The sequence below is a fragment of the Pelodiscus sinensis genome, chromosome 6 (genome assembly GCF_052426305.1).
Source record: "Pelodiscus sinensis isolate ZL-2025 chromosome 6, ASM5242630v1, whole genome shotgun sequence".
NCBI classification, from domain to species: Eukaryota; Metazoa; Chordata; order Testudines; family Trionychidae; genus Pelodiscus; species Pelodiscus sinensis.
This window is the reverse complement of record NC_143057.1, coordinates 93451455-93473025: the sequence shown is the minus strand read 5'-3', so window position 1 is coordinate 93473025 and position 21571 is coordinate 93451455. Positions and strand designations below refer to the sequence as shown.

The following is a 21571-nucleotide window of genomic DNA, read 5'->3' as shown; positions in this document are numbered from 1 at the left end:
GATCACACCTATTGAAATTAAGATGTTATGATTTTAAAAGTCACACAAGGCATATGGTGCTAGAATGGGTATTTTAATAACCATCCTCTACAAGCTTGAAGTGTTTAACTGATTGCAAACTGATCTTTCACTGCGTTCACACAAGAATGCAATCCATCAAAAATTAAGAGGAAATGTTAAGTAAAACTAAGCAAAAGCATTTCTGTTCATAGTAACTGATGCAGGTTAAAAGCATTCCTTGCTCTTTAAATTGAAAATTTTCATTAAAATTTTCTGAATTAAGTTTAAAGCTCACTTTTCTCATGGTTTAAGCTGTCTCAGAGGATTTGTATAAAAACAAGATAATGTAGATGATGTTCCTTTTAGCAAGCCATCTTTCTTTTGTCTACATGCAGACGAGTCCTGTGGTACATAAACTGAACTTTTCAGAGGATCTTAAAGCAATCTAAATGATTAGATTTCTGCACCAAACAAAGAATGATAGATGTTATTCAGATAGCTGCATGTTTGAGAAACTAATTTAGGATAGATATGCCTGTTTCCATACATGCCCAATTTGATTGCTACTGACAAGCGCTATTCTTAAAAATTACTCAATGAACATTATTGAAACTATTGGTCCCACACTTGCTTCAAATGACAGGAATCACTTTTATGCTTCCATTTCAAAGAAGCTATTCTCTCTGTTCTGATAATATTGACAGCCAGCAATTGCAGTGTGGTAAATACATTTTCCAAAAAATGATAAATTTGTGGAGTGGATGTTCTAGGAAATCAGGATTCTTGCTGATGTGAGGTTTTAAAAGAGTAAGATAGCATTTAAGCAATTAAGGCTGATTATTGAACTTCCCACTTGCAAATAGTCTAAATACCAACGTGTGATTAAAACCTTAATTTTTACTGATTCATCCCCCATGAGATACTGCTATTACAGCAGCTAGATTGGTTAAGCTAGGCTTCTCTAGATTTCCATAGATTGCTTCTGAAGGGGAGTTTTTTTTGCACTCTGGTTGTGCTACCCTAAGTTGAATAGAGGCGCCTTTGCTCAGACCCAGAAGTAATGCTTACACCCAGAACCTTAAGACATGATGTACTATTTCCCTGTAAGATGCTGTGTATCAACCCAGTTCTAAGCCCGAAGAACTCTAGATCTTGCATTTACAGATGATGCACTTTATGGCCATCAACCAACTCCTCATGGCCTGGGGAAAGAGGTGTTCATAAAATCAGTGTTCATAGGTTGATCTAACTACCTATCACCCCTCTAAGCAAGTGAAGTTGCTGTCTTTAACTGTTACTTAATGATGTCGTCCTGTATTACTTAACCTCTAATTCAAATTGAGCAAAACATGCCTAGCATCTACAGTACCAAAACTATTAATATATTTTGTAAATGTCATTAAACAGAATAATGCAGTTAGCACTATGACTATTCTATGTTACAAATTAAAAAAAGGTAACTTAAAAGGAGAAATGCAAAAAACAGCTGCTCTTCCGTGGCTGGAGGAGTAATCTACTACTGTTCACAGATTTACAGTACTGAAGAGTACTCTAGAATTTCCTACAGTCTGATAAGTATATGGATTTTTATTGCCTTGATGTATACTTGTTTTAGTACTTAGCATGGACAGTGGGGTGGTCACTATTCCCAGCTCTGCCACATTTAGCATGAGCTGTACAGCCAGCCAGCAAACCAGGCTAATACTGCTGAGCTAACCCTGTGAAGCACAGAGGGCTATCACAGATGGAACACTTAAGTTTACAGTATGATGAAAAGGGAGTTCAAGGAAGAGGCCTGTACACAGCAAAACTGTTCTGTCCTAACATTTACTGCTTTCTGGGGCACCCTAAACCCTTGGCTGTGCAGCCTGATAACACAAGATTCACTACCACTCCTGCTAACTGCTTCCACATCTAGAACAGTGGTGATCTGCTCATGCCAGCAGCAATTTCTCTACAAAAGAAAGATTAGATGCACAATTCATTTTTTTTTAAAGTTAATTTATTCTCAACTGATGCATGGGCATCATGTCATCACTCTACAAACAGTTCTGTTGAGGCCAAAGCTCAGAGTTCTGTTCGGCATGTTGTAATAGCAGAAGAAAGTGCAAAGTTCAGGGAGAGAAGGGTTTAAACTAGGGACTTAGTCATTTCATATCATAGGGTACATGTGAAAGAGCACAGTTTTAGTCTTGACAGTTACAATATTAAATGCAACAGCAATTGTATTTAAAAATATGCTTAACAGTCATTTTGTATGATGGTGCTTGCTCTCAACAGGAGTTCCTTCTCCTAACACCTCTGTCTGTATCACACCTCAGTTCTTTCCAGAGAATGTAAAATGCTCCGACTGGCCATTTATGAAAAATGGATGCCTTCTGAATTGAAGCCATGCAGCAATCTGAAAAATCAAAACAGCTTACATGAATTTGTACTTCACACACCACCACTTATTTAAATTACCCATGTGAAAGGAGTGGGTAGGAAAAGAGAAGTCTTAAAAACTTGCTTTCTTTTCCAATCATTAAAACAACCAGTTATCAATAGGTTAGTGATAAAGACTAGTAGTAAGTACTCAACTCTGGCTATCAGTACAGATGTAATTCTAGTGCAACTTGTCTACCACTCAGCTTAACCTGCACTATCCAAGGCACAGCATTTGATTTAGATAGTCACAGTAGCAAGGCATGATGAGTCACTTCTGTCAAGAAAGTGTGCTTAGTTACAACAGACTAACATTTCTGGAAAGCTACCATTTTGGGTGTAGCTCCTCTGCATCTAAGTCAAGAGCTTAATACCTTATTAGCTGTCCATATTTCCTAAACATTGAAGAGAACTGTATAGAAAGGAAAACAAGTGAGAGTGCGGAGAGGAGTCCTGTGGCACCTTATAGATTAACTGAAGTGTTGGAGCATAAGCTTTCATGGGCAAAGACCCACTTTGTCAGATGCATGTAGTGGAAATTTCCACAGACAGGTATAAATATGCAGGCCAGAATCAGGCTGGAGATGATGAGGTGGATCCAATCAAGGAGGATGAGGCCCACTTCTAGTAGCTGATCTGGAGGTGTGAATTCCAAGAGAGCAGAAGCTGCTTCTGTAGTTAGCAAGTCATTCACAGTCTTTGTTTAATCCAGAGTTGATTGTGTCAAACTTAAAGATGAACTGTAGCTCAGCAGTTTCTCTTTGAAGTCTGGTCCTGAAGCTTTTTTGCTGCAGGATGGCTACTTTTAGATCTGCAATTGTGTGTCCAGGAAGATTGACGTGTTCCCCTACAGGTTTTTGTATGTTGCCATTTCTAATATCTGATTTGTGTCCATTGATTCTTTTACATAGGGACTGTCCAGTTTGGCCGATCTAGATAGCAGTGGAACATTGTTGGCACATGATGGCATATATTACGTTGGTACATGTGCAGGAGAATGTACCAGTGACAGTATGGCTGATCTGATTAGGTCCTGTGATGGTGTTGCTGGTGTATATACATGGGCATAGTTGGCACTGAGGTTTGTTGCATGGATTGGTTCCTGAGTTCGAGTTATTACGGTGTGGTGTGTAGTTGCTGGTGAGAATATGCTTCAGGTTGGTGGGTTGTCTGTGGGCAAGGACTGGCCTGCCTCCCAAGGCCTGTGAAAGCGAGGGATCATTGTCCAGGATGGGTTGTAGATCACTAATGATTCATTGGAGAGGTTTTAGCTGAGGACTGTAGGTGATGGCCAGTGGTGTTCTGTTGGTTTCTTTCTTGGGCTTGTCCCGTAGCAGGAGTCTACTGGGTATACGGCTGGCTCTGTCAATCTGTCTCCTCACTTCCTTGTGTGGGTATCGTAGTTTACAGAATGCTTGTTGAAGATCTTGTAGGTGTAGGTCTCTGTCTGAGGGGTTGGAGCATATGCGGTTGTACCTCAGTGCTTGGCTGTAAACAATGGATCGTGTGGTGTGTCCAGGATGGAAGCTGGAGGCATGCAGGTAAGTATAGCAGTCGGTAGGTTTTCGGTATAAGGTGGTGTTGATGTGACCGTCACTTATTTGCACCGTGGTGTCCAGGAAATGGACCTCCCATGTAGACTGGTCCATGCTGAGGTTGATGGTGGGGTGGAAGCTGTTGAAATCGTGGTGAAATTCTTCCAGAGACTCCTTCCCATGGATCCAGATGATGAAGATGTCATCGATGTAGCGTAGGTGCCACAGGACTCCTCGCCGCTTTTGCAGATTCAGACTAACACGGCTACCCCTCTGATAAGTGAGTGAGTGTTTGTACTTAGTGTTCCGGGCCATTTCTTTAACATACTATTACACATATTTAATGTTTTTAAAATATTCTGAAGCTACACATTAAGAGATGGGATTTTTACTGCTTAATTTGATGACAAGCAACAAGAAAGCACATGGTCATTAATATAACAGCTTCAGAATTTTGAAGGATGTCTAATGCTGCCAGAAATTCAAAGGAAGGGTAAGGGACAGATGCCTAAGACTTCAGGCAAGATGAGAATTGTCCTGTTCTTATAACCCACTTCTGAATGAGATTTAGGTGCTACAGAATGCTGTAAACAGCAGTTTGATCCATATGCACTGTTTTTCCTCCAAGGGATCAGGCTCTTCATCTGTGGTGATAAATTACTTCTCCTAGACCTATGTAATCAGGTCATGTTCCTTTTAAAATTTGATTCAGAATGTGTGTTTTTGCTTTGTTACCCTCAGCCTGTTTGTGGTATCATCATGTGTAGTTACAACAAGTGTAAGGATGTATATAAATAATGTCCGTCTAGAGGTTTGCAACAGATTGAGTCTTCTGGTCAGAATACCCATAATTTTCATCTTAACTAGATTTACCTGGCGTTGCTTGTGTTTTTAACTCATAAGTTTTGTTTTTCTTAATTTAAAATCATTGCTCTGGGGTGGGGCTGGAGATGAGGGGTTCAGTATGCAGACTGCCTCAAGAGAAAGGATAACCCCAGCCCTCTCTTACCACAGCAGCTTGAGGTCAGGTGAGAAGCACCTGTCCAGGGCTGCTACAGCTCCAGCGGGCACAGCTGGGGGAAGAGATGCATGTGCTCTGGCTGAGGAACACAGACAGACACACAAACTCTGATATAGTTAAAACCTATCCTTTTCTTCACCGCTGCCAGCCAAATGGGGTTACAGCTGCCCCAGTTCTCATCTCTGGTCCCTTGCTGCTTGTGCTCATTCTGCAGTATAACTTCCTCCAAACATACTCCCTTTCTATTTTATGAGAAAATCCAATTCCAGGTACATCCCATTGTTCTGGCACAATTAAACCCTGACCTTGCTTTGAGTTATGAGGAAGCTGCATACCAAATCTGGTGGCACTAGCTCTTATCATTTAGGACGAGTTCTTGAACAGACTTCACAAATGGATGGACACATTTCTAAAATATATAAGATGATTAATGGCCAACTGTACTAAGTTAGTGTTCCCTGAATTTACATTAATGTACATCACTAGAACTATCACATGAATAGTTGGATATATGGAAAGTGGGTGGTTAACACTTTAGGATAACACTACTATTTCTTCCATTAAAAACTGATACAAATCTGTTTTGATATTAGAGATGCACCTTCATTTTTAGAACAGAGCACAGGAAGCACTTGAAATACAAAAGGAAATTCACAGCGTTTACCTAATGAAGTCATCTATATCCATTGAGCGAGCCCGTTTGTCAGAGAAACCTGTATTTTCTAAAACCATCTGTATTTTTTCTGCAATTTTGAAGTTTTCTGGTATTTCCTGTCAAAATAAGTTGCAATACAGATAAGTTATTTCCTCAACACTAATGATTTTAAAAATCTTGTAAATTCCACAGGTCTTCAGGCATCCAAGCACCGTACCTAACCCTTGCTATACATGAAGATGACTGACCACTTCCAATGAAAAATGCTTTAAAAAAAATCAGGTTGCTATTTTCTCAGAGGTATAGTATACACAGGCCACCTAGTAATTCTGGGTTTTGCAAGACTGTCCTGCTTTGGAACACAACTTATCACATTGACGCAGCTCCTGCTCCACGTGAGTGGTTGGACAAGGCTTCCTGCTCCAGGCATTGTGACCTGGCCCCCGCTGCTCAGGTTTGGCCTGGCTCCTGATAGGAGTTGCGGGGGGGGGGGGGGGAAGAGATCACAAATTTGAGTGGCATTACAACCTGGTACACAGGGTTGCAACATCAGTCACTCAGATTTGTCCCAACTGAGATAAACCTGATCCTTGTTGTAACCCATGAACTAGGGCAGGGATGGGGAACCTCAGGCCCGGGGGCTGGATATGGTCCCCGGCTTGCCTTCATGAGGCCTGAAGCTCAGCACTAAGGAGCCCATGCTGGCGCTCCAGCCCCCCTGCCACCCACTCGTAGGGCTAGACCATACAAAATCTAGTAGCCTGGGCCCTTCTAGGCTCTGGTATGCAAGGGGAATGTAGGGAATGTCTTGCTCCTTCTCAGGGGCTTCTCACTTGTGTATGGCCCCCAGCTGATTTTTCTGTGGGTCAGCAGCCCCCAACCCAAAAAAGGTCCCCCACCCCTATGCTGGGGTCCTGGGTGTAGAGCTCAGAACAAAGACTTAAACCTAGCCAGCCCTACAGAGCAACCTTTGTACTCACCCTGCAATTCCCCTTTTCTCCCACACAGGGAACAGGACCCTTCCTTCCCCCCAGTCCCTGAAGGCAGGACCCAACCCACTTTCACTACCCTCAACAGTGGGAGGCAGCCATCCACTTGAGAAAAGCAATCATCATGCCTATCTCTATATTCATTCAGCACTTAGGTTAGAGTTTCTGGTGCCACGAGAATATAAATCAATAGTCCCTTTTTTGCTTGCCTCCTAGGTTACTGTCTATGCATATGGCAGCATGCTAAGTAAGAACAGTACATACACAGCTACAAGCTGCAGTGAAAGGAAAGTAGCATCCACACTTGTCCATTGCAGAGTGTAGCTTCATGTGGCAGGAAAAAACCCTACACCAGCGGAGAGGCAGAAGGTAACTCCTGCAGCCTTTTCCTGCTCTCTGCACTCACTGGAGCTGTTCACTATGGCAGGGAACGTTGCAGGCTGTCGAACAACACTAAAAATAGTAGTGTAGATGTGGGAGACACTGCTTGGGCATGCTGAGTCTCATGTAGGGTGTATCACGGAGGTTCAAGTGTGTAGGGCCATGCCACACTAACTACTCTGCTATTTACACCTGTGCTAATCAGGTGTGCAGTGTCTGTACTTTATTTGCCAATATAGCTTTTCTGTGTTAGGCTTGCAGGTAGCGATTAGACAGCCTGGATCTGACCGTGCCCCACCGAACAGGAGCCTGGCTCTAGTTTTGTTACCCACTTAATCCCACTGAAAACTCATCTCAACCTATTTTAAAGTCAAACATAAATATAGCAAGAGATGCTGGCTCCTGTATGTTTGTCTACTACAAGTCTAAATAATTTAAATTTGTAATAGCATAACAGCATAATAGCATAACAGCCTTTAGGATTATACAACACAATATAGTACATTGTCACCAAGTGACAGTAAAACTCAGACATTCTGCTTGATTTACCTTTTAGTTGTACAAAAATGCAAATCAATGTTAGCTTAAAAACAAGGGGATTTATGTCCCCTACCAAACAACTGAGGTCTGCTAATGTTAAGTGTGTACCTTATTTACCTGGTTCTCTGACATACAGAAACTTGCACTGTTAAGAGACTGACTAAAACAGAGGAATTCACAAGGCAAAGCAAATCAAATGAATGTAGATGTCTGAAGAATTCAAACTGCACAAAAACAGTGTGGTCAAGCTTAAGGTCCCCTTAATTCAAGACAATATTAATCTACTAAAATATTTAACAATTAAAGACATTTAAAAGTGTGGAGATTAAACTGCTGCTGATTACAGCCACCTGGCCAACCAGATTAGCCAATAACATGTGACACTAACTACAGGCAGTCCCCGGGTTATGTACAAGATAGGGACTGTAGGTTTGTTCTTAAGTTGAATTTGTATGTAAGTCGGAACTGGTACATATTGTAGGGGAAACTCTAGCCAAACATTTTTTTTAGTTTTGGATAGCATAGGGAAAGGTTAACTCCCCTCTAATGTTTGTTTTGCCGTCTGTTCCCCTGTTCAGAAGATTTCACATCTATTTCTGTCCCTGTGACAAACTCAGGACTAAAGGAGTAACTCATCAAATACCAAACAGCTCTGCACCATGCTTTGAGCTAATAGCTTTATTTCCACACACCACCCAGGGTTCTAGGAGGAGGGTCCTTTTTTTGCTAACACAATGAGGCCAGCACTTTGTTTGTTTTGGTGGAGTCTTTGTTTGCCCAGGGAGCCCAGCATGTATAGGGGGAGGAGGGGCGGAGAGGCTGCTTTTGTCTGCTGTTCAGCAGCCTGTTGCTCGGAGGAGGGGGCAGCCTGTTGCTGGAGAAAGGAGGGGGGCAGCCTGTTGCTGGCGGGGGGGGGGGGGGGGCGGGCATGGGGAGGCACTTTTCCTCTGCCCAGCAGCTCTGCGGGATCCCTGTCCCTGCGGCCAGCTGCTGCTGCAGGCAGAGGCCAGTTGGAGCCGGCGGGCCGGAGGAGTCGGCCCGAAGAGGAGGTGGATTCTAGGACCCAGGTGAGCGAGCCCCAGGGATGCTGCTGTGCTCTGGGAGCCCTGCATGTATAGAGGGGAGGAGGGGCAGAGAGGCTGCTTTTGTCTGCTGTTCGGCAGCCTGTTGCTCAGGGGAGGGGGCAGCGGGCGTGGGGAGGCACTTTTCCTCTGCCCGGCAGCTCTGTGGGACCCCAGTCGGAGCCGGCCGAGGAGGAGGAGGATCCTAGGACCCAGGTGAGCGAGCCCCGGGAATGCTGCTGCGCATGTGCGGGAGTTGCCTCACCCCGTTCTTATCTAGGGATCTGACGTAAGTCGGATCCACGTAAGTCGGGGACTGTCTGTATACATTTTGAAAAAAAACCCACACTTACAGATGTTAAGCACAATTCTATGTATCTATAACCGAGTGCTGTGGCTAAAATTAACCTGACTAACCATTCTCTTCTAAGGATCAGATCTTATTAAAAAGAACTAAAAATATTTGTAATTGGATCAGTGTATGCCTTGTATGTGGATTTTTGTACACAACGTTGAATTCACTTCAGGTGACTCACTAGAAATATTTCCAATAGATGTAGTATCAATGGTTTTTTAATACTATGCCAAACTCAGGGCAGCTTTCAATTGGAGAGTAAATTACATTGCTGGAGACATCAGTGAAATCTCAATGTCCTTTATTTCTAAATTCCCATTTAAACTTTCATTATAGTTTAGAGGATCTTAGAACTGTTTATTTTAGATACTCTAGAATTCTAAAAGGCTGTTAGGCAATGTTCGTTCTGATAGATTTTAACTTTTGGATGAAAGTTTTTTGTACCATGTTGACTTTTATGTCTCATACTTAGCTCACATTTTATGTTACATTCAACACAAAAAAGGGGAAAAAATTCTACTTACTATGTTATGTAAAGAACAGTGGATTCGATAATTCTGATCCAACAGCTGCTGTACTGCACTTGATCTGAAAATGAGTCAATATAACAAGTTAACTACAGTGAAACCTGTTATTCTAAAAACAAGTTCTGTGATTTTAAAGGTTGTTTAGGGGTTTTTATAATGAAGATGAAATAGCATTACAGAACAACTGGATGATCTCTTAAGGCAGCTGCCTAGTTGGCATGTGCAAGTAAGATTTACACCACAGTGTAAACTGTCCAACTGTGTACTATGGGGATTCATCAGTGGTCTGATTAACATGGTTGTTGAAGCAAAGTTTGCTTCAGAACTTGACAGGAGGACTGCTAGACACCTGTGTAGCAATTAAATGACTAAACTCTAAGGCTATGTCTACACTGCAGGCTTCTTGCGCAAGAACAGTTGTTCTTGCACAAAAACTTGCGGAGCATCTACACTGCACCCGCGTTCTTGCACAAGTAAATTTACAGTAAAACATCAGAAAAGAGGGCTTCTTGCACAAGAGTTATTCCTCTCCCCATGAGGAATAAGCCCTCTTGCGCAAGAAGGTAGTGTGCACGGGCAACAGGGGTTTCTTGCACAAGAAACTCCTATGGCTAAAATGGCCATCAGAGCTTTCTTGTGCAAGAGAGCATCCTCACTGCCATGGACCCTCTTGCGCAAAAGCACATGGCAGTGTGGACGTGCTCTTGCGTAAAACAGTTCTTGTGCAAGAAGCCTGCAGTGTAGATGTACCCTAATAGTAGTGTGTGACAGGGCATTTCTCCTGCACTGGCCCTTTAAGGGCAAAAAGCCCAGCCCTGAGTAAGGGCTGAGAGCAAAGCCCGAGCTGAGGCAGTTCTGGCTAATGAGGGCCCAGCTGGGGATATACAAAGAAGGACTCCTGGAAGGAGGGAAGGATCTGACTGCTCCTCAGCATAGAGCACAATAAGGACCTGACTGCCAGGGAAGCAGTAGGCTTCCTGGAGGTAGAGCTGGGAAAGCTCTGGCCAAGCAGGCTCCCAGTCTGCAGAGCCTGAAGCAAGGCCTGAGGCTACTAGGGCTGAGAAACAGTCATGGTAAGTAGGGGCAGCAGCTCCACACTCCTTTGCCAATGATGAGTGGCCATTATAGACTGCAGTTTGCCCCAAGGCAGGGGCTAGTTGAAGACTGGCAGTGAGTCACTGAGGCAAGGTGGGTATAGGGGAACTGGGGGTTCCCTGGGAGGAAGGATGAACCCTGGAGTGTGCAGTGGAGTAAACAACAGCCACCCCTGGAAGGGGAGCTCAAACACTGGAGTGGGTACTACCGGAGGGCAGTGTCCTGAAGGGGATGCCATGGACAAACAGAAATATGGGGAGACACCAGCTAGAGAGAGGTGTCCAGCCAGCCAAGCAAGCTAATTCCCGGGACTGCTGGCTGGAGGCGCTATGGTAGTGAGTCTGCCCCATGACACAGTAACTTACTTAAATGCTGCAGAAAGCGTCTTGTTTTTTCTGACAAAGGCTATCCTTACTAGACCATCCCACTCCTGAAACATAAAATGCACAATATTTGCCTGAAGCAATACACAGCTGCTAATGACCAGGCCAAAGTATTTACTATTAATTTTGTAACAGCACAATGACAAAAATAAAATTTTAGTAGTAGCACAACACAGATCAGTCCTGTACACTAGACAGGTAGTCCCTGATTTACGACCATTCATCCTTACGACCAACCTCCCATTAAGCGCGTCCCCGAGTTACGAACGCGATCCGTGCTACAAACAGCACAGTCACGTGTAAATGAATGGGGTCTGACTTACGAACAGATCGAATTATGACCAAGAGCTTGGTACATAAGTCAGTAAGTCGGGGACTATCTGTAGTACAAATTGATGAAACTACTCTGGCAAAGTAGGCAGACACATCAAACTGCAAACTGAACAATCACCCAGATCTCTAGATAGGTAAGATGCCATATGGCTGAAGAACATCTGGCTGAATGTGGACAAGGCTGGAGTGAGGATATTTAAAAAAGGGAAACCTATTAATAAATGTCTAGAAAGCGCAGAGTCATTGAGTCCTAAAAGATTTGTCTTTGCTCTTGATCAACTAAATACTGTCAACAGCCATAAATGTCTTTTAAGCACTTCAAAGTCTATAGATGAAAAGTGTTACAAAATAGCTAGCTATCACCATCACCAGATGCTAGCCATATTTTACCTTTCAGTCTGAGACAAACCACAGTGATCCTGGCCGGTGTTACTTCCATGGAAGAAACAGGTTTTGAAGAAAGTTGTGTTTGAGTTGCTCATGGGGCATCCAGATAATATTGGAAAGATATTCAGATGAGAGTCAGATCAATGGCTAGTCCGGTGGTTTTCAATTTGTGGTGTGCAGACTCTGGGAGTATGAAGGCTCAGATTTCCAAAGGGGCATACACCTCAATTTGACACTTCTTAGGAGTACACAGATAAAAAGATTGAAAACTACTGGTCTAATCTATTGATACTAGCCAATTAGCCCATCATAAGACAGGATTTTCAGGTCTCTCCTCCACATTGGTCTTCTCTCCTGAGCCTCTGGTCTCTTGCTTCGTCTCTCTCTCTACTCCTCCTACTGCCTGCCTCCTTCCCCCCCTCCCCCCGCTCTCCTCTGCCTCCCTCTCTGTCTCTCTCTTTCTCTTCTCCTCCCCTCCCTGCCTCTCACTCGGGTGGACCACGGAGCCCAAATGGCCTGGAGCCGCTGTCACACCTCATGTCACCGCCTGCCCTGGCACTCAGCCCAATGTCTGTGACTAACACTGAAATGCTGGCTGTTTCCTCTAGGCGGTGCTGTTGCCTGAGTTATGTCCTTCGCCTCCCGCCGTGGCGCTCGGCTGACCTCTGTGCTGCTCAGCTGGGCCGCCGTGGGGGAGCAAGTGGTGTAACCGGCTGTTTGGGCCCCGCACGCCCCATGCAGCATGGCTCAGGCAACAGCACCACCCAGAGGGAACAGCCAGCATTTCAGTGTTACAGAGTCACAGACATTGGGATATGGGCTACTATATATATTATGAGTATAGTCCCATTGAAAATGTTTTTTGTAATCCTTAACACTGCTTATGTGGGGTACATGAGCTGTACTGTGGTGTTTTTATATCATTTGAAAGAGCACACAGAATGAAACAAACAGTTATTTTGTATTATTATTTAGTTATTCTATATAATATGCATGGAAGAATTTGAATCTCACCTGAAAATTAATAGGTGGTGGAGGGTTCTTTGGCTCTATTCTAACAACACTGGATTCAACTTTGGGTGGAGGTCTGAAATTATTCTTTCCAACCTGTTGATTAAAAATTAAGTAACTATTTCGAACAGCAGGAAGCAAATATGCACAATCCTGAGAGCGCCTCCTCACTCTGGCATACATTTCTACATTAGTTATAGATATACTTTCACTTACTTTCATTAGATGATCCACCCGGGCTAATAATTGAGTGTTAATTGAGAGTCTGCAGTATAGTTTACTCCCTGGTTTTGCAACCAAACGCAGAGCAAATTCTCTCTGAAACATAAGTATTGCACACCTGAGAATTAAAGAAATAAAAACATGGGTGTTATATTGCAAATAATTGGTTCCTAGAAGCGCTATTGCTTATAGATTATCAGTTTAAGGGCAAGCATAGAGATACGCTATATACTCATATTAGAGAGCCTCAGTCCTGATTTAAGTCAGGCACAGCTACAGCAAACCAACTAAACCATTGGCTTACACTTGGCCTGAACGTGGTGCTTTCTATCTACTGGTTAGAAGGAAATTAAGATAATTTAGATTCAGTCTTACATGTTAAATAATTCCAGCTGCTTTTACTTCTCATTTTGGACCTCTGAAAGCCAGAGGTTTCTTCTGAAATGAACATTTTTACTCAGTAAAGTTAAGAGGAAATTAACAGTCTCCACTGATTTTTAAAGTAATTATTGAAGTGCATTTTTTGGTATTCCATGAAGTTAAAAAATACTGATATCACCAAACTAGCACTGTGCACAACAGGTTTACTGACTGCTAGGTTGGCATGATTTTAGCTCATGTGACTGATTAGTACTGTAGCAAGGAGTCTATCTCCAAAACTGCCAAATTAAAATAAAAATGACACAAGAGTTCACACTTCCACATGGAGTCCATTGGCCCTCCCACACCTAACCCCTTGCTGTAACCCTCTCGTGAACTCCACAGCTCTCATTCCAGGCCCCACCCCAGAGCTGATACTCCCAGCTTGAGCCCTCCCATACCCCCATCTCCTGCCCCAGACAAGAGCCTGCACCCTGAACTCCTCCTCATTTCTAGCCCCACCCCAGAGCCTAGGGCAGTGGTCTCCAAACTTTTTATGACCAAGATCACTTTTTAAATGATAACAAGCCAAGATCTACTGCCCTGCCCCTTCCTTGAAGCCCCATCCCTTCCCCTCTATTCTCCTCTTCTCCATCACTTGCTATCCCCAACCCTTATACTGCTGCTTTTTTTCCCCACAATTCTTCTGTAGTAAGAGGCTTTTCCAACATTTGGCCTGTCTAGACTGGACCAAATGTCAGAAAAACCCTTTCTTTTGGAAGCCCCCCTATTCCTCATGGAAAGAGGAATGTAGGGGTGACCAAAAGAGCACGTTTGCTCTTCCACTACACAAAGTGGAAGAACAAATGCATCCCTGGATGCAGAAGAGTATTTCTGGGATATCTCCGGAATCCTGAAAAACTCCTGCAGTCTAGCCGTACCCTCGCTGGGTTGAGACAGGATGTGTAGTCTCTGGGGTGGGAATGAGGGATTTGGGTGTGGGAAGGGGTGAGAGGTGCAAGCTCTGGGAGGAAATCTGGATGCAGGAGGTGGTGGAGAAGGGGATGCTGTCTCGGGGAGAGGGCTTCAGGCGGGCCAGTGCTGGGGTCAGATGTAGGGTTAGGGTACTAAGCAAGCCACAGGATTGTGGATATGAGGGTGCAGGAATTTGGGTTAGGGTATGTGAGGGGCTCAGAGCAGGGGGTTCCAGTTTATGATAGATTCAGCTCGAGGGTCTGGGGGAAGGGGGAGTGCAGGAGTGTTATGATGCTGTGGGCAGATGGGGATTTGTTGGCCAGGCTACATTTTTAAATAAGATACTATGTCAAACACAAAAAGTTTCTGCATTGTCTTTATTTATGAGAAGGGCAGGCAACCTGTTTTGAGTCAGGGGTCACTAACCCATAGAAAAGTCGGTTGGGGCCACACAAGTGAGATGCAAAATAAAAACTCCTCCAAACCCCCCACAAGCCTCACTAATGTGGCCTCAACTGTGCTGGTGGGAGTAGGACACATGGTATTAGGGCAGGGTACCAGAGGGTATCGGGACAGGGGACGGGGTGCTGGGTAGGGTGCCAATGTGTGCTGGGGCAGGGGACAGGGTGCTGGGCCAGAGTGCTAGTGGGCTGGGGCAAGTGACAGGGAGCCAGTGGGTTCCGGAACAAGGGCCTGGGGCAGAGGACAGGGTGCCAGTGGAAGCAAGGGACAGAGTGCCGGGATGGGTACAGGGTGCCAGTGGGAACAGGGGGCAGAGTGTTGGCTGGAGCAGGGAATCTTTGGCACATGCCTTTCCCCCCCCCCCGCCCAGAGGAGGGAAGCTCTGGCAAGAGCCTCCTTTTGGGACTCCTCCCACCTCCCCCACAAAGGAGGAAAGCCCTGGTATGCGTTTCCGCCTGAGACTCCTCCCCGGTGGGCGCTTGCCCTCGGGACTCCTACCTCCTCCCCAGCAGAGGAGGGGAGCCCCAGTGTGTGCCTCCCTTCCCCTCTCCCCCCCAGGAGGAAAGCCCTAGTGCGCGCTTCCCTCTGGAACTCCTCCCCCCGCCTCGGCGTGCGCTTCCCCCTGGGACTATTACTCCTCCTCGGCACGTGCTGGCCCTCGGGACTCCTACTTCCTTCCCCGCAGAGGAGGGGAGCCCCGGTGCACGCGTTTCTCCCCAAGACTCTCCCCCCCCCCCACATGCACTTGCCCTCGGGACTCCGACCTCCTCCTCAGCAGAGGAGGGGAGCCCCAGTGCCCGCCTCTTCTTCCTTCCCCCCCAAGGCCCAGCATGAGCCTTCCTCCGGGACTCCTACCTCCTCCTGGTGCGCCACAGACCTGGAGGAGGGGAGCAGGCAGCGCACTTCCGGAAACCCTGGAAGTGGAGCACAGCTGCCAGACTTGCCTCCACTCCATGGAAAAACCCCGTGGAGCAGCAGAGAAAGCCTCCGGTCAGTGTGCTGCTATTCCCCCAGCCAGGGGAAAAGGGAGGAGCAGCAGTGCATGGAGCTGCTTCTGGATCCACTTTGCTCTGCTTCTTCTCCACAAGGCAGATCTGGTGGGGAGGTCAGGACTCATACCTCAGAAGGAAGCCAGCGCTGGCGCACCAATCTCATGGGGGGGGAGGGAGAGTGGAGTGCCAGAGTGGGCTTCCTGCTGTAGGGAGATGGAGAGTGAGTGGAAGAGGGGGAGCTGAGCTTGATCCGTGGACCACCTGGAAGATAGCTGCGGATGGACTGCAGTTTGAGAACCAGTACTTTGAAGGCACCCCACCATCCTCCAACTCAAATCTGCTCTACTTTTCCATAAGTCTCAAGATACCCTGCTTAGGCCTGGCATCATGCAGTACAGAGTAAGCAGCAGCAAACTCCTACTTAATTTAGTGGAACTGCCCTTGGCCATTGGGAGTACTATGCTGAATAGAGTTCCTGGATAGACGTTTAAAGGGCTGATATTTTTAACAATAATCCCAAGTCACATGTTTTGTAAAATTAGCCTTTGTTTTGCATCAGGCAATCCAGAGCCTTTTCTACATACCTGAAAAAAGGTCTATGCAGCAACAGCTTGAAAACAAAAGGTGAAGAAATCTAGGGAAAGAGTAACACAGTTCGTACTTGCTCAGAGAGGGCATACTATCAAAAGTTTATTTAAATTTTTATTCCACTGCAATTGCTTTGCTCCTACCTGATAAGGCAAGTTAGCTACACATGCATCAAAGAATGGTAAATCAGCTTTCAACACATCTCCAACCTTTATTTCTAGTTTGTTTGCTAGGCATCTGGGGTGGATAAAAACAACACTTCTGTTATTACCTCAGAAACACACATTTCTAAAGAGGTCAAGCCCCTAAAATGCAGTGGAACTATTTCCAGTGTTAGTACTTACGTGCCCTGGACTCTCTTCTGAAGTTCACCCACAAGTCGTGCATCAAGTTCACAAGCAACTACCTAAAAACAGTTATATTTGTAATTTTAATTAATTCACAATTATGAACTGATTTCTTGCTAATCACCTCTGAGTAAGAATAGCTTTTGTTACAGACATTTAAAAAATATTACATTAGGATAGGCACATTTTCTTACTATGAAGCAAGTTTAAAACAAACAAAATATTTTTTCAAACAATGCAGTCAACCTGTGGAACGCCTTGCTAGAAAATGTTGTGAAGGCCAAGACTATAACTGGGTTTAAAAAGAACTAGATAAAATTCACGGAGGAAAAGTCCATCAATGGCTATTAGGTAGGAAGGGAAGGGTGTCTGTAGTTTTAGAAGCTGGGAATAGCAACACTGTGCTGTTTATTCCCTATTAGGTTTCTGGCATCAGACGCTGTCAGAAGATAGGATGCTGGGCTAGATGAACCGCTAGTCTGACCCAGTATGGCTGTTATGTTCGATCACAAAAATACTAGACTATATTGAAATTTCAGAAGGATAACAAGGCCATTGAAGAGAACCAGACAGGTATAGTACAACTCTTTACCTGAATGTGGTTAGATGCCTTGTAAAAATAATAAACTACTGTAACCAGTCGGACATGACCAACCTCTCTCTTCTTCACTGGTGTTTAGCTGATCAGACATATTCCTCTGCTTCTCCCTCTTCCCTGACCTTGGCTTTCTTAGTTGGGGAAGAGGGATAGCTCAGTGGTTTGAGCCTGCTAAACCCAGGGCTGAGAGTTCAATCCTTGAGGTGGCCATTTAGGGATTTGGGGAAAAAAAATATATCAGGGATGGTACTTGGTCCTGCTGTGAAGGCAGGGGTCTGGACTTGATGACCTTTCAAGGTCCCTTCCAGTTCTAGGAGATAAGCAATCTCCATTTATTTAGTTATAATTTAAGCTTCTTATCATGCTTTTGGTATGCTATCTATAGTATAGCCCCACTTTGCTTAGAAACCATATTGCTTATGAATACATATGTAACCTGTGGAATGTGTGTGAGGTGTGAATGAGAAACATCCAACCAGAAAGGCAGTATAGGATCCATGACCTTTTAAGGCAGACAAAGACCCTGCAAACAGATAAATTAACTGAGACGCGGCCAGACAATCTCTTGCTTGTTTCACTCTCGGACAAAATGTAACATCACAGCAGAAACCTGGGACCAGCCCAGAGGGATCTCCCAAGAAACATCATGGTCGAGTCTCCGGGAAGCTGACGCCTGGCCAGCACTCCAGCCACTAGAAAAATCAAAAGTAATGTACACCGCACTTGCTTCCTGCCTCCAAATTGCCAGCATGAATGTGATGTGTGTATGGGTATCACTTTATTCTTAAGAATCTGTACCAATAAACAACTCTAAAAGCAATACTGCTCTAACCCACCCTTTGTCTGAGTTTGTTCCTCAGAAGGTCTGAGGAAGTACAACTACCACTACCACAAATGTTAATGCAGTAGATAGAACAATTAAAAATACACTGAGTATCCAGTTGTTAAATATTCTTAACTTCATTTTCAAAACACCACTGTTATTCTATCAATGGAGTTATACAGGAAGAAGGATATGAACATTCAGAAAGGAATAGCTAAAAGTATTTTCTCCCTCTCTCATTTAAATAGAGCAGTAGCACACTTTCATTTGTTCATCTATGAAGTAGTTTGTTCCACGAAAAATCAAGATGAATTTTCTTAACTCATTCTTACCTTTTTTACTTTCTCTAGCATTTTTACTGTCATGTTACCCGTTCCAGGCCCTACTTCCAGGACAACATCCGTGGGCCGTAAGGCAGCCTAAGCGCAAATGAAATTGTAGAAAGTCAATAAAATACTCCATCAATACTGCAAAATGATTTTAACTAAGGAATTCTATGTACAAACATGAAAGGAACTGACTCTGTATGTGATTAATAGCTTTGGAGAACTTGTTTTCAAGGCAAAATCCAAATTGCCCAACAGTTTCACTTTGAATTGCATGAAACCTTTTAAAAAATGTAGCCATTAGGTAATTACATCTGTGTGCACACACAAAACCCTGCATGTATCCTTGGGTCCACTGAAGACAGTGAGTAAAATTCTTGATCATGTCCTTTCTGAAGGAAATGAGAAAGCACTTAGAAAATCTTTCACCAAATTAATGTCTTGAATTAGAATTTCCCATACCTTTCAAGAGGCCAGGAAAGAATTAAGCATCTCAGACTTATACAGTACACAACTTTAATGAACTCTTTAATTTAGCACTATCTGATCCAGCAGCCTTCTTGCTCTGGCATGATTTTGGTTAGCCAGCTGTCTACTTATCATAGAATCTTAGAACTGGAAAGGATCTTGAGAGGTCATCAAGTACAGTCCTCTGCCAGATCACAGGTTATCAATATTGTCTAGCAGTATTACGAACACTTCCACTGCAAGAAACTTGGCCACAATCTGTGGTTAAGTTTCCTGTGGTTCCATAAAGTTTGTTTACAACTATCCATCTTGCTCTCAAGTGTTATGTGTTGTTATTTAGTTCTAATTTACCCCCCAAAGACTTCTCAGAGCCCAGTAAGCAGTGGAAGCATTAGCAATGCTGCTAGACAATATTGACTTCTCATGGTCAGGCAAATTCTCTGGTTTAGCACAGATCAAATCCCAAGGGTACCAAACTAGGGAGGTTCAACCTCTAGTGCTAATTGTTCACAAGCATTTGCCTTAAAAGATTTTGAGTTAGATCATCTGAATGCAACTCTTATGACAATTATTTTAATTAGTTAGGTCCAGTTATTACCAACCTTCTCTATAATGTTGTTAACAATGAGGGGATTTTTCAAGATGTGCTGGCCAATTCCAGTATTGAACAGAATACCTAAAATAAGTATAACCAAGGCAGTTATATCATCATCATTAAAAGTATCAGTTATTTTGGTTATATTTCGGTAACTAGACCACTTCACCAGTTTAACATCTGGTCTACACCTAAAACTTAGGCCCACCTAACTTCATGGTGCAGGGCATACATCTCAACTCCTGTGCAGAGGCAGAAAGAGGTGAATTACCCATACTGACTGTCAAATTTCTTTCCAAACTGTGGTGTAGGAAGAATCTATACTACAATCTGTGTGTAGTACATGGATTCCTTGGAGCATACAATGCTCTTGTTATTGTAAAGGCTGACAATTGTAGTGACATTCTAGAAGCAGGGGAGCCCACTGTAACCACCATAGTAGCTGAAAATGTGAGAATCCTAAAACCACAGTCACTTTCTCGCTACTGCATTTAGAGAGAGGTCTTTTTTACACGGCCCCATATTAGTAATAAAAATCGGCGTGACAACAGCAAGCTCGCAAGCACAAGCCAGGAGCAATCGACGTAGGAAAGGTAGCGTAAAACCAAACATAAACGTCGCCGTCCTAACGCATGCGACTCGCGTAGCGAAGCTCAGTGCTTGGAGCCAGGGCATAAAGCAGCGCCCGCCGGGCCAGAGAGCCGTAGCTTCATCCGTTTTCAACCGAGGAGACGAGACTGCAGCCGCTAGCGGCTCCGGCCGGGCTTTGCCTGCCCGCGCACAACTCCATCCTGCCCGCCGCAGCCGAGACGGGAAGGAAGCGGCAGCGCCTCCGAAAGTCTCCTATCGTCCCCGCCCGCAGCACTCGGAGCCTTCCACACCTTCCCCCCGAGCGGCGCCCGCCGGTGACTGTTGCCGGCACCGCCACGTGCCCCGGGCCGCAGAGGAGCAGCGGCAGCTCCCCCTCCCTCCGAACTGGCCTACGGGGTGCGGCCGGAGCCCGGCTTCCTCCCGCCGAGGCCCCGCGCTCACCTGGCCCCGGGCCCGGGCCCTCCCGCCGGCACCGCTTCTCCGCCTTGACTTTCGGCATGGCGGCAGCCTAGCGACACGCACGCTCCCGCACTGTCGGGAGGAGGAAGCCAGCCGTGTGGCGCGCGCGGATGACGTCAGTAACACGCGCCGGCGGAGAGGTGAGGAGGCGCGTGTTACCTCTAGCAGGAGCCGAATGGTCCCGGCTCGTGGCGCGAGCTTCGGAACAGGCGGGGGTCGCGTCGCGTCACGTGCAGCGGCTCTGACACAACGGTGCGCCCCGGGCGCTGAAGGGAGGTTGGCCGGGCCTCGGGGGCTGGCGGAGCCCGGGCGGGGTGAGTGTCCGGCCGGGCGGGGGGCGGCGCTCCGGCGGGACTCACCTGCCCTCGTACCCAGGGTGGGGGTAGCTGCCCTGCCCCAGTGTGAGCGAGCGGCGTCGCCCGCGCAGCCGGGCCGCACCAGCAGCCCGCCAGGCGGGAGAGGAGGCCTCGGGACAGAGGGAGTCACCCAGCCCCCCTGCCTGACATTACACCCACCGGGGCTCCCCGTATCTCCCTTGCGCTGGACGCATGTAGGCTAAAGGGTCACCCGCCCCTAGGCAGGAATCCTTAGCGGAGCAGAGGGGTGAGAGCGCGTCCGAGATGTGGATGTGGTAACTGGGGGGGGGGGGGGCCTTAAAGGGAATACAGCCTTTGCTTTTCATTGCTGTGATTAGTCGGGAGCCAGTGCAAGAATTACCGGGGTACGTGTGACGTGGTTGCTGTGTTTTGTGTGGAGGGGAAATGTGAGTGCTGCTCAGAGCAGAGGAAAGGTTGCAGTGACCACTATGCGGGATAATCAGGGTCTGGAGGAAGATTTTAGTTCTTAGAACAGAGAGGATCAGGTTGGTTCTGTATGTTATGGAATTAAACACAAACAGATCTTATAACATACACTTATGGGGAGAAGGAAGGAAAAGAGTAAAAAAAATCCCTTTCATGAAGGTTATTTTGTAATTATCCATTCTAGGGTTTCTTGCACCTTCCTTTGAAATATCTGGTTCTGTTCAGGGTGCGAAACAACATGCAGCACCAGTCTTCTGATACAGTA

At 45.4% G+C, this 21571-nt stretch overlaps 2 protein-coding genes across 5 annotated transcripts in view; one reads left to right on the top strand and one right to left on the bottom strand.

The window, feature by feature from the left end:
* Window positions 1–1985: 1985 nt before the first annotated feature.
* Window positions 1986–20618, bottom strand: DIMT1 (DIM1 rRNA methyltransferase and ribosome maturation factor). 2 transcript variants are annotated; one of them, XM_006134436.5, is made up of 12 exons: window positions 20486–20618; window positions 19461–19534; window positions 18397–18483; window positions 16641–16702; window positions 16440–16533; window positions 16293–16342; window positions 12914–13037; window positions 12701–12793; window positions 10949–11013; window positions 9486–9549; window positions 5645–5751; window positions 1986–2401 (listed from the first exon to the last, which is right to left on the bottom strand). In XM_006134436.5, the coding sequence occupies exons 1-12, from the start codon at window positions 20541–20543 to the stop codon at window positions 2359–2361; spliced, it is 921 nt and encodes a 306-aa protein (XP_006134498.3). In that variant the 5' UTR covers window positions 20544–20618; the 3' UTR covers window positions 1986–2358. The 2 variants fall into 2 exon arrangements, with proteins under 2 accessions (XP_006134498.3, XP_025046156.3); XM_025190371.3 differs by lacking the exon at window positions 19461–19534 and having other exon boundaries at window positions 20486–20617.
* The window catches only part of IPO11 (importin 11), a 241267-nt gene continuing 240202 nt past the window's right edge, over window positions 20507–21571 (top strand). Inside the window, exon 1 of one of the 3 annotated variants that reach the window (XM_006134432.5) lies at window positions 20507–20643. In XM_006134432.5, coding sequence (XP_006134494.3) covers window positions 20614–20643 — 30 coding nt within the window. In that variant the 5' untranslated portion in view covers window positions 20507–20613. Of the gene's footprint in view, window positions 20818–21571 lie in introns of all 3 variants that reach the window. The other 2 variants (XM_006134434.5, XM_006134433.5) reach the window with 2 other exon arrangements.

Bases quoted from the DNA above. Each gene is read 5' to 3' on its own strand.
- DIMT1 (XM_006134436.5), bottom strand. From the start codon at position 20,543: ATGCCGAAAGTCAAGGCGGAGAAGCGGTGCCGGCGGGAGGGCCCGGGC. The intron at 16,343-16,439 runs GTAGGAGCAAAG...CTCTTTCCCTAG, and splicing joins TAGCTAACTTGCCTTATCAG to ATTTCTTCACCTTTTGTTTT. The intron at 11,014-12,700 runs GTGAGATTCAAA...TTTATGTTTCAG, and splicing joins CACCACCTATTAATTTTCAG to GAGTGGGATGGTCTAGTAAG.